Here is a 12,267-nt window from a genome sequence, read left to right on the forward strand (position 1 = left end):
GGAACTGAATACTCTTGAAGTTTGATAAATTGCCCTAAACCCACAGAGAAAATAGTATTATCACCATCATCAAGCAAGGGATTAAAATAAAATAATAACTAGACTTGGAAATAAATCCTAAGTAGAATCACCTCTCCAACAGTGACAAGCCTATCTACACTTGAACTAAAGCATTTTTTTCGTGGTGGTGATACTGGGAGAATGGCAAAGGCAAGTCTTTACTCCTTTATAGAAGACCACAGTATGCACATGCTTGTTTAATATTACATAATCCTGTAGGGAAGATATCACTATTTTACAGATGAGGAAATTGAGCCTCAAGGAGATCAATCATTCAGGTTTATACAGCTAGCCAGTTATAAATTTAGAGAGACAATCTCAATATTTTCTAATAATAAGAATAATTTGCTCACTATTTGCAGGGCACGGTGCTACATTTGCATATATTATCTCATTTCATTCATTCCTACAACAACGCAATCTTTGAAATAAGTACTATTTTCATTCTCACCGTTCAGATGAGAAAAGAGAAGCAATTATGTAACTTCTATAGTATCACTCAGCTAATAAGTATGGGAGTAGGATTTAAAACTTAGACCTGTCTGCCTCCAAGGCTTAAGTACTTAACTCCCACACTACAATGACAGTAACCCTTCCTATTTTCTCCTGTAGGAGCAAGAGGCTTCTCACTTTCAGAACACATACATAGTTCACAATAGTTCCCATCGTGTGTGTGTGTGTGTGTGTGTGTGTGTGTGTGTGTGTATACACATACACCACAGAGGAGTTCCCACACAAAAGTTTCCATCATGTAGTCAAGCAGTAACAAGGAGATTTTTAAATCAGGCAAATGACTCCACAACAGTTAGCAAAATAAATGAGAGATATGCCACCAGTCTGGCTAAACTGCTACCCAAGGATGCTGGTCTTTGAAATACTCTCAGTGGTCTCCCCAGAAGTCATTTCACAGTTTGACTATAGAGTAAATTTATTATGGGAGAGATCCAATTATTGCTGTTCTTTCTAAAATAGTTAAATTTGAAGACAAAAAGTCCTGTTCCTTATGATGTTCAGAGGATATGGGCCATTTCTATTGCAGGATGGATGAACAACTCATGCTTCCTTGATTTTGTTACCCTGGTCAGTGATAAGCTTACTTATTTATAACTAAGTAGTGGGAAAATCTGTAATTTGTATTTAGTACTTAACCAACTTCAAAAAAAAATTGCCTTTAATCCCTTCATCTAAGCATATCTAACTATATTTAAAACCATTTCATTTGTCCTTATTTTCACATAATAATTCACATAGAAATTTTTTATTCTACTTCTTCCCACTTACTTTTATTTTCCATGTACTTATTCTTACATTGGCCACTTTTTATGGCTATTCCAATGTTCCACTTAACTCATACTTCATAAAATACTCAACTATTTCCCCACCACTGGGCAATTCGGTTATAAAATGCCATTATAGATATAGAGTGTTTTAAAAATATTTTTAAAAATATAATCATTACATCCTTGGGAAAAATTCCAATGATTAAATTATTGAGTCCAAGAAAATCAACAGACTTTAACTCACCAAGTTTTGAACAAAACTGTTCAGCTTCCAAGAAACTGTGCAATGCCTGGTTGGACGCGTAACAGTGGTCCCTATACTGGATCCACTGTGATTCGTTCCCTTTCACTGCTGGACATCTTGATGAGTAGGTATGAGAAGACACCTCTTTAGCTATAAAAATGTTAGACATGACTGTAAACACGCACAGACAAAATGATTGGCTTTTAAAATCTCACTAAACCCTGTTTGAAACTGTGGTGCCTGTGAGTAAGAAAGCATTCAACTCAATACACACACCAGAGAAAGCTACAGCTCATACTCTAACAGTATACATTGTTTTAAGTGTTTGTTTATTTTTGAGAGAGAGCACAAGCAGAATAGGGGCAGAGAGCCCAAAGCACACTCCATGTTGACAGCAGCTAGCCTGATGCGGGGCTCGAACTCATGAACCTTGGGATCATGACCTGAGCTGAAGTTGGACACTCAACAGACTGAGCCATCCAGGCACCCCTAAGAATACACATTCTGATTAGCTTTTTTGGAATACCATTTTTAACTTAGAAAATAGAAGAAACTATTTAGCTTTCTAAGATGCAATTAGCTTAATGTAAAAACAATTGGAGAGACAGAATAAGAAAAGAAGCAAAGACAGGCTGGCTGAGTAGGCCTGTAACTACTTTGAAACAATTAAAATTCTTTCCTTGAATTCTTTTTATCTTGGTAATATATAACTAGTTTTACCTTGCCATGTAAAGAACTACTTTTAAACATCACATCTACAAGTGAAAATTTGGTAATTTGTTTACACAGTGCAGTGTATCTGCACAGCAAAATCTGTCTCAAACAAAGAGTCTAAGTGTGGCTTCTGTACCCATTAAATAATAACTCCCCATTCCTGCCTGCCCCCAGAAACTACCATTGCACTTTCTGATTCTATGAATTTGACAACTCCAGGTGCCTCATACAATTCAAGTCATATGGCATTTGTCCTTTTGTGTCTGACTTATTTCACTTGGAATAATATCCTCAAGATTCATCCATGCATGTTGTATTATGTGTTAGAATTTCCTGCTTTTTTAATGCTGACTAATATTCCACAGAATGTATATACCACATTTTGCTTACGCATTCATCTGTCAATGGACAACTTGGGCTGCTTCCACCTTTTGGCCATTGTGAATAATGACGCTTGTGAACAGGGTTGTACAAATATCTGTTCCAGTCCCTGCTTTCATTTCTCTTGAGTATATACCCAGAAGTGGAACTGCTGGACCCTATGGTAATTTTATTTAAAAATTTTGAGAAATCTCCATACCATTTTCCACAGTGGCTACACACAATGTTTTATTCCCACAAGCAGCGTACTAGGGCTCCAATTTCTCCACATCCTTGCCAACACTTGTTATTTTCCTTTTTTGGTTTTTGAGGATTCAGTTTTTAATGTTTGCTCTTGTATTAGTTTCCCAGGGCTGCCATAATAAATTACCACAGACTTGGTGGTTCAAAACAACAGAAATTTCTTCTCTCACAGTTCTGGAGTCTAGTCTAAAAATGAGTGTCAGCAGGGTTGGTACTTTCTGGAGGCTCTGAAGGAGAGTCAGAACTCCCAGCTTCTGGTGGTTGCTGGCAATCTTTAGCTTGTAGCTGCATCACTGCAATTTCTGCTTCCATCATCAAATGGCCTTCTCGGTCTGTCTGCTTCTCTCCTCTTATAAGGGCACCAGTCATTGGATTTAGGGCCCATCCTTATCAAGCATTACCTCATCTTAACTAATTACATCTGCAAAGGCTATTTGTTTTTTTTTTTTTTTTAATTTTTTTAACGTTTATTTATTTTTGAGAGAGAAAGAGACAGAGCGTGAGCCAGGCAGAGAGAGAGGGAGACACAGAATCCGAAGCAGGCTCCAAGCTCTGAGCTGTCAGCACAGAGCCTGACACGGGGCTCAAACTCATAGACTGTGAGATCATGACCTGAGCTGAAGTCGGATGCTCAACCGACTGAGCCACCCAGGTGCCCCTTGAATCGATTTTTTAATTTATTTTTTTAATAATTTTTTTTAGTGTTTATTTATTCTTGAGAGACACGAGTGTGAGCAGGGGAGGAGCAGAGAGAGAGAGAGGGAGAGGGAAGCACAGAATCTGAAGCAGGCTCCAGGCTCTGAGCTGTCAGCACAGAACCTGACACAGGGCGCAAACTCACGAACTGTGTGAGATCATGACAAGATCCAAAGTTGACACTTAACCGACTGAGCCACCCAGGTGCCCCGTGCAAAGGCTATTTCTAAATAAGGTTGCATTCTAAGACTGGGTGGATGTGAATATGAGGGGGGGGGGGACACTATTCAACCCAATATGGCACTGAATTTGTTTGTTCATGTCATTCAACTTGATCCTATAAAGTCTGTTTAGCTAACACAGATGTCCTTTCCATTTTCTCATGTATCCTCATTGTTTTTCTAAAACATTACATTCATTTTCTGTACCTAACACCTGGGATGTCAGGTTTTGATCATCCGTTTATTTCTCATTCTTGATATCATTCTCCCTTTCTTGTATTCACTTGCTTCTCTAAATAAGGTTTTCACATTTTCTTCTGCCTGAATCTGTTTAATTCCAAATGTTGGATCTTCTCTAGAATATTCTTTGGAACAGAAGCATGGCAAGCGCTGAGAGCCAGAGGCTTCAGAGACCACCACCGCCACCATCTCTTGGTTTGTCCAGCAGGCCCTGCAGCTCCGGGGTGGGGGGGGGGGGCATCTTAGCTCTTCTGTTCTTCATTAAGGCTCCACCTGTCAGGATGAGCCCAACCCTGGTGGAAGGGGCTCTTTCCTTAGATTTTAAGAATCATGTAAGTTTGGAAAATGCTGAGTTACACAAAGTTAAACTGCTGTCTTTACTACAGAAACTATCAGAGCAGTCAATATGATAAATCAGACCTGAAGTATTTCCCAAATTTATGTGCTTTTGAACCATTTTTTACTGTTTTTATTTATTTATATTTATTTCTGAGAGAGAGACAGCATGAGCAGAGGAAGAACAGAGAGAGAGAGGGAGTCACAGAATTCAAAGCAGGCTCCAGGCTCTGAGCTGTCAGCACAGAACCCGACACAGGGTTTTGAACTCATGAACTGTGAGATCATGACCTGAGCCGAAGTCAGATGCTTAACTGACTGAGCTGCCCAAGCACCCCAAATTCCTTTTTAAAAGCAGTGTCAGCCTTTGAGGAACATTGCTAAGTGAAACCAAAATTCACAAATTCTAGAGTAGTATGTACCTGGTGACAGAGGAACTGAAAGTCTTTGGGTACATACATACCCTAAATGGGTATATCATGTTCATCTCTCTTCACAAAGTATCAAATTTATTTTTGTAGGATGTGTGAATAAACATTATTTAAAACCTACAAAAAATTCCTTTGAGTATTTATCATGTGCACAAGACAAAATGTCATATTTTAATTAATATAGTTATTCAAAATCAAGTCTTACATTTTGTAGGTTTATAACAAATAGCACCATCCCTAACAGACTTGCATTTTTCATGTGTCCAAATTCCTTTTGGATCCAAGACAACACAATTTCCAGCAGATTTTTTATCTTTCCATGGGATGTAGTCAAATGTACTGCCATCAGACCATTCAAAACTTGATTCACTTCCCTGTTTTAAGAATAATAGAGATAAAAAAGCTTAGCACATTTTTAGCATAAGAATTGCTTTTAATTAAAAAAAAATAATACAGAAAACCTGAATCCAGACAAAAGAATGTTCAAAAAGAACAGTAAGAAGAATATATATACTTTAAGAAATATTGGAATGCATTGTTAATTATTTGCTTACAATTGTTATAGGTCTGGACCTATTTGTAAAATCAGGGATTTACTTTTGATGCATTGATTTGAGACATTTACTCTGGTGCAATTTAAGTAGGACTTTAAATTTATAGACAGTTACTATACTCTGTCCCTAGATTTATTTATTTTTTTTTTAAGGATGAGTTTATATAATACTTGAAATTAAATGATGTGCAAATGGCTTCCATTTGTCACAATTACAGATTTATATTAGCAACCTTCATATTATTCTGAATATTGTTTTTTATGTTTTATAGTTCTGTGGTTTGTGTCTCTGGCTACATGTTTCATATTACAGAAGCCATCAAGCAGCAGGGGTTTGGAAGAGGAAAATACTTCCCAAGAAACTCATATGGGAAGATTACTTTTGATTTTTCCTTTATTCTATAAACCTAATTTGTCATGCTTTTTAAATTTTCTGCACTTTGTTCTAAAGATTATTTAAATTAGGTTTTCAATTCTAATCTCTATGGTAGCCTATTTCTTGCGGGGGGGGGGGCAGGAACTGGACATTATTATAGGTACATGAATATACTAATAAATAGGATTCAAATAGTGACACAAAAGATGTATTTACTACCAAAACATTATCTCAAATAGTGCTCATTTGTAGGGTGAAAGTGAGAAGAAAATACACATATTAGTCCTAATATTAAGAATTTTATTTGACATCTTATATAAATTTGTGTTAATCTCACTATAATCCTATATTAAGGAAAATATTATCACCCCAGTTTTACCAATGAAGAAATTAACTTCCAAAGATTAAATGACCTGCTCATGATCACCAAACATAAATGGAAGACCTACCACTAATACCAGAACTCGGGTTTTTCTGATTCGGTGCTATTCTTTTTTCCCAGCTTTGCAATTAGTCTGCCCCAACTAGGTAACAGAGAGGTGTTGTTGAGATATTAATCTACTGGGCCCTTGGGATGGCCTGGCAGTGTCTAGGGCGGCTGCAGTCCAGGCCATTTGCCCTACTACATTCTACAAATACAATTTTCTATTCAGTTTCTGTTGTAAAAAGATAAGAAAGCACTATGCTATGCAAATTGAGTCCCAGGACTCACTCTGATGTTATACTCTGAATTAATATCTTATGCTCAAATTTCCAACCTTCTAACACATTTGGAAAATTTCTGGAAAACAAGACAAGACTTACATCATGACTTGAGAGCCCAACCCATAGTGGAAATCCATCACGTTTTACGATATCTTCCAGAAAGAGCTGGCCATTTTGGTCATGAACACTTGCCAAATAACCTCCACTTTGAGAACACATGTTCAATGCTTCATACCATGTTACCTTTTTTTGGATAACATTATAAATACCATCTTCATATGGAATAAACAGTGGCAGAGTAGCATTATATTCTTCCTTGTAGTCAACTATAATATTTAAATTAAGAGTATTAGTGATTAAATTTAAATTATTTAAAATACATATTTTGGGTAAGACTGGACATGCAACCATTTCTAAAGTTAAATAAAACTGGATTTTTCTTATTAACAAGGGAGGTAAAATGCATACTTTATTTTTTGTATTGCCACAACACATATAATAGGTTCTTAAATAGTATAGTTGCCTGGTTGATTAAAAAAAAAGATATAAACATTGTTTTTCATTTAAGGAACTTACATATTAATTGCAGACATTAAACAACAATACCGGAAATTCAGGCAAAACAATTATCTACTCTAATATGTGTGACTGAGTAGAGAAGGAGAGACTCATCTGAGTTAAGAGAGTCAGAAAGCCTGCTTATCAAATTAGGTTTCCAGAGTTTAGGTGAGGTGAATTAGGACCAAAAAGAAATAAAGTAATCAGAAAGCTAAAAGCAAATGAAGAATAATATAACAGTAACAAAATGACAATAGTAACAACAATAACAAAAGCACAGTGATAAGGGTACTTGAAAGAAGCACAGGAGCCAAGTGAAAGAGCTCCCAATGGCCCAAACTAGAACAATTTTAATAAAATATTAAATAATGTAGTATATCGTATTATAACCCAAAGTATAAAATATATACCATGAACTGATACTGATATAAATAACTGAATAAATTTTAAAATGGGAGAGAACAGAAAAATCTCTTGTGTGGTAGAATTCCAAATAATTTACATATGTACACCCTTCTCAGGAAGGTGGAGAATAACTCTTCAGCCTGTAAATATGTACTAAATATACTGACTTCCTTAAAAAGAGTACAGCATGGAAATGGGGAAAAGAATAACTTTGCAGTGGAGAAAGCTGACAAACACCTAGAGCCAGGTGATCAAGGTTAAAACCAACAGTGGGAAGTCGTGTTGATAGCATATACCCTTCATATGATGTGATGAAAATGACACTTTAATTCTGTGGTTTTTCCTAAACCTCAAGCCCACAACTCCAGTTTAATCATGAGAAAAACATCAGCCAACCTGAAGGGAGACATTCCACAAAAAAACGTGACCAAAAAAATACATGACCAAAAAAGTGCTCCTCAAAACTGTCAAGGTCATTAAAAGCAAGAAAAGTCTAAGAAGCTTTTACAGCCAAGAGAAACCTAAGGAGACAAGATGACTATATTAGCATGGTATCCTGTAGAGAATCCTGACTAGAAAAGGGATATTAAGTAAAAATGTTAAAAATCTAAATAACGTATAGGCTTTAGTGAATAAGTAATCCATCTTATTGGGTTTCTTAGTTGTGACAATTGTACCATACTAACACAAGATGTCAACAATAGGGGATACTGGTTATGATATATATGGGAACTCTCTGTAACTTTTTTTATAAACATAAAATCATTCTAAAATAAAAAGTTTGTTAAAGAAGTAAAACAAAGGTGGAAGACTTCTTGTCAATAAAAAACCATAAGTAAAGGTGCAAATGAGGATAAGCATACACTGTACATGGGACAATTAAGACATCAGCCTCACAGAAAAAGAGCCTTACTGAGCCAAGAATGGGGGGAAAAATCAAGGTTGGAAGAAAGCCTAGAATTTTAGGATAGACAGTGTTTCTAGAAAGTCTTAAAAGCTTACATGGACCCAAAGTAATTGGTAGTAGGGAATCCCTGGAGATTGTTGATGGAAATGGTGTTCCAGAAAGTTATTCTGTGGTACTATGAAGGGAGAAGGTCAGCCTGGATGTTAGCAGAGGTCTTAAAACTTAAAACAGTTTTTAAGCTGTGAAAATTTTTAAATTGATATGCATTTTAAAATAGATTTATTTAAGGAATTAGGCAAATTTAAGAGAAATTTATTTTCAGCCTAGGATGTCAAAACTCTACCCAAACACACTTTCTTATTTATAAAAATCTTCTCCATTCTTCAAGACCCAACCAAGTTTTACTTTCTTCTCAAAGCATTTTGTTGTCATTATTTGTTTTCATTGATCCCTTTTGACTTTCCACAAATTTAAGCCAGTACCAAATCACCTAAAAGTAACCTACATGAAACAATGATAAAGAATTTCATGCCGTCTCCCCAACTACATTTTACTCCTTGAGATCAAGACCATGACACCAGGAACTGTATCTTTTCCTTCCTGTGTAACTTCCACAGTACCTCTCACAGGACTGAAAATAGAGGAGGCACTCAAAAAATATAGTTGCATGATTCCCACTTGAGGAGCTAATTAGCCTTATGGAGTGAAAATTCTACATTAGCATACTTACCCATTTCAATTTTACAAGCAAGAATGCTGTTCTGGTTATAGTAAAATATTTCTTCAATAACATTGAAGGTTTGAATATCCCAGAAGCCATCAGTACTCAAGCCAGCAAAAAAATTGCCATTTTTTATATCTGGTCTTCCTCCTCTCCAATTTGTGTATGACAGCATGGTCTTATCAGACCACAGAAGAGAATTATCTAGAGAAGAAACATTTTTTCTACAATTAGAGATTAAATCAAGATTTGAGTTCGAGTTATGAGGTTAATATTTCAAACTCAACTAATTTTCTTTCTTCTTTACCTACTTTCTAAAAAGTTATATAATTATGTATATCTCTTTAAAATATTTTCTGACTATAACAGTAAATTATGTTTATTTTTAATTTGGAAATTACAAATTAGAAACATAAAAATTAAAATTTACTTATAATTTCACCATCCTGCAATAACTTTATGCTTACTATTTTTAACCAAATATTCATTTTTACTGTATATATGTTTAATTGCAATGAAAATTAGTATAATTATTTCATTTAAAAAATTAATATATTATAAAACTAGTGACAGAAATCTCTTCTCCGGACCTAAGCCATACACAATTGTGCACATTTATGTCAATCTAATATATATTTGACCTTTTCCTTTCATCATATACAAAATGAACTCAAAATAGATCATAGACCTAAAGGTAAGAGCTAAAACTATAAAACCCTTAGAATAAAACACTGGCATGTATCTTTATGACCATAGGGTAGGCAAAGTCTTCTAGATATGCACAAGTGATAAAAAATAGATAAATTTTATTTCATTAAAATTAAAAAGTTTTGTGCTACAGATTATACTATCTAGAAAGTGATGGGGGGTAGGCACCTGGCTGACTCAGTTGGTAGAACTTACAACTCTTGATCTTGGGATTGTGAGTTCGAGTCCCACACTGAGAGTAGAGATTACTTCAAAGAAATAAAGTGATGGGAGAAAATATTTACAAGTCATTTATTTGACAAGGAACTTATATCCAGAATATATAAAGAATGTTTATTGATCAACAATAAAAAAGACAAATAATTAAAAAATGGATAAAGGTTCTGGGGTGCCTGAGTGGCTCAGTTGGTTAAGTATTTGTCTCTTGATTTCAGCTCAGGTCATGATCTCTGAAGATTCGGGAGATTGAGCCCCAAGTCTAGCTCTGTGCTGACACAGTATGGAGCCTGATTTGGATTCTCTCTCTCTCTTTCTCTCTCCCCCCCCTCTGTCCCTCCCCTGCTCACACTCTCTTTCTCTCTCTCTCTCTAAATAAATAAATAAACTTAAGAAAATACAGTATTAAACAAAAATAAACAATGGGTAAATGATCTGAATAATGTATTCTCCAAAGATGATATACAAATAGCCAATAAACACATGAAATTATGTTTAATATTATTAGTTATCAGGGAAATGAAATAAAAACCTCAATTAGATGCCACTTCATAACTACTAGGGTGGCTACAATAAAAAAGAGAGGTAAAAAGAAGTGTTGGCATACGTATGGAAAAAATGGGAAGGTATGGAAAACGGGATAGCAGCTTAGAAGAACAGTTTGTCAGTTCTTCAAAGGATTAAAAAAAGACCCAGAAATTCCTCTTCTAGGTATATACCCAAGATAAATGAAAATATACATCTACACAGAAACTTGTACATGAATGCTTATAGTGACATTATTCATAACCAAAAAAGTGAAAAGAACCTAGATGTCCATCAATTGATGAATGGATAAATATGGTATATCCGTACAATAGAATATTATTCAGCCATAAAAAGGACTGATATACTGATACACACTATAGTACTGCATGCATAAATGCTAAGTAGAACAAGCTAGTCACAAAAAGAATCACGTACTGTATGATCTCATTTATATGAAATGTGTAGAACAGGCAATCTCTAAAGACTGAAAATAGATCAGTAGTTGCTGGGAATTGGGAGAGGGGTAGGGAATGAGGATGGAGTTCTAATGGGTACGATGTTTCTTTTTGCCGTAGTGATACCTGCACAACTCTGTGACTGTCCTAAAAGCCATTAAATTGTACATCTTAAATGGCTGAATTGTATGATAGGGGAATATATCTTATTAAAGCTTTTGGAAAAACAAGTTGCTAGGCCTATTAAAATCATAAATTGGCATAAAGAGTGAAGTAATTATAAGGTACGCATACCCGTTGTTGTCCTGATTGTTTATAGCTTTCCTGATTACCATCTTCTGAGGAGAGATACCTAAATATCTGCCTGCAGCAAAGATACACTAGAAATACTGTACGTATGATTGGTTCTTGCTTGCTGCTTTCTATCACCTCCTGTCTCCCAGTCACCCTTTCCATCTCCCCAAATGTTAAAGTTACAATTTTCTGGACAATATGATGGGCAGTGATATATTTCTAAAGTTGTTATACAAAAGGGCCACATTTTCACTTGGCTTGAAGTATCTTTTAGTTGACAAGTGGCTTCTTTTAGTAATTTCTATTCATGGCCCTATTTTCGAAAAGTCCAAACTTTTTAAAAAACAAAATCCTTTGTATAGGTGGTACATATAATTAAATATTATTTAAGATTAAAGTAATTTAACAAATCTATGGGTGTGAATCAAGCCAGTAAGAATTAAATTTAAACTAAATTTGCTGTTTGCTTGAAACATCTTTCTATATGTCACTCATATTTCTACATATTTTAGTCAGAAATCCTGTTACTCAATTTATAAAAGAAGTTAAGATGATTAAAAGGAAATTTATAGATCTGAAAATACTTTTTGGAATAAAGAATACATTTTCAGTTGTTTCTGATAATATAACTAATAAGGTATATCAAAAGGTAAAATTGAACTCTCTGTATCCTGGGTGTGGTCTCCACTGGTTCCTATGGCATCAGTTTCCTCAGTCATTTTCATGTACAGCTGAGAACTTTCCACCTAGTTTCTCTCCATTTTTTCCCCCTTCCTTAATTTTAAGGGTATTCAAGTGTCATTGGAGAAAAGATTTGGGCACATAAGTCCTACTATGATGAATTCATCTTCAACTGGCAAGCTAAGTCTTACCTATTGCTTGATACCTTGATTTTTGTTAACTCATCTGCAAGCCATAAATATTTAAGAAAAACTTTAGCAACTCTAAGAAAGAGTCAGGTTAGATAGCAAGGCGAAGACTATTTTTAAAATGGT

At 35.1% G+C, this 12,267-nt stretch overlaps 1 protein-coding gene across 2 annotated transcripts in view; it reads right to left on the reverse strand.

Annotated features, from left to right (window-relative positions):
• The window catches only part of LY75 (lymphocyte antigen 75), a 133,693-nt gene that overhangs the window by 40,679 nt on the left and 80,747 nt on the right, over positions 1 to 12,267 (reverse strand). For both annotated transcript variants that reach the window (XM_027055664.2, XM_027055663.2), the window contains exons 29-32: positions 9,081 to 9,275; positions 6,580 to 6,806; positions 5,052 to 5,220; positions 1,585 to 1,734 (exon numbers count right to left, since the gene is read on the reverse strand). In XM_027055664.2, the coding sequence (XP_026911465.1) occupies positions 1,585 to 1,734; positions 5,052 to 5,220; positions 6,580 to 6,806; positions 9,081 to 9,275 (741 nt within the window). The remainder of the gene's footprint in view (positions 1 to 1,584; positions 1,735 to 5,051; positions 5,221 to 6,579; positions 6,807 to 9,080; positions 9,276 to 12,267) is intronic.

Source organism: Acinonyx jubatus, chromosome C1, assembly GCF_027475565.1.
Source record: "Acinonyx jubatus isolate Ajub_Pintada_27869175 chromosome C1, VMU_Ajub_asm_v1.0, whole genome shotgun sequence".
In the NCBI taxonomy this organism is placed as follows: domain Eukaryota; kingdom Metazoa; phylum Chordata; class Mammalia; order Carnivora; family Felidae; genus Acinonyx; species Acinonyx jubatus.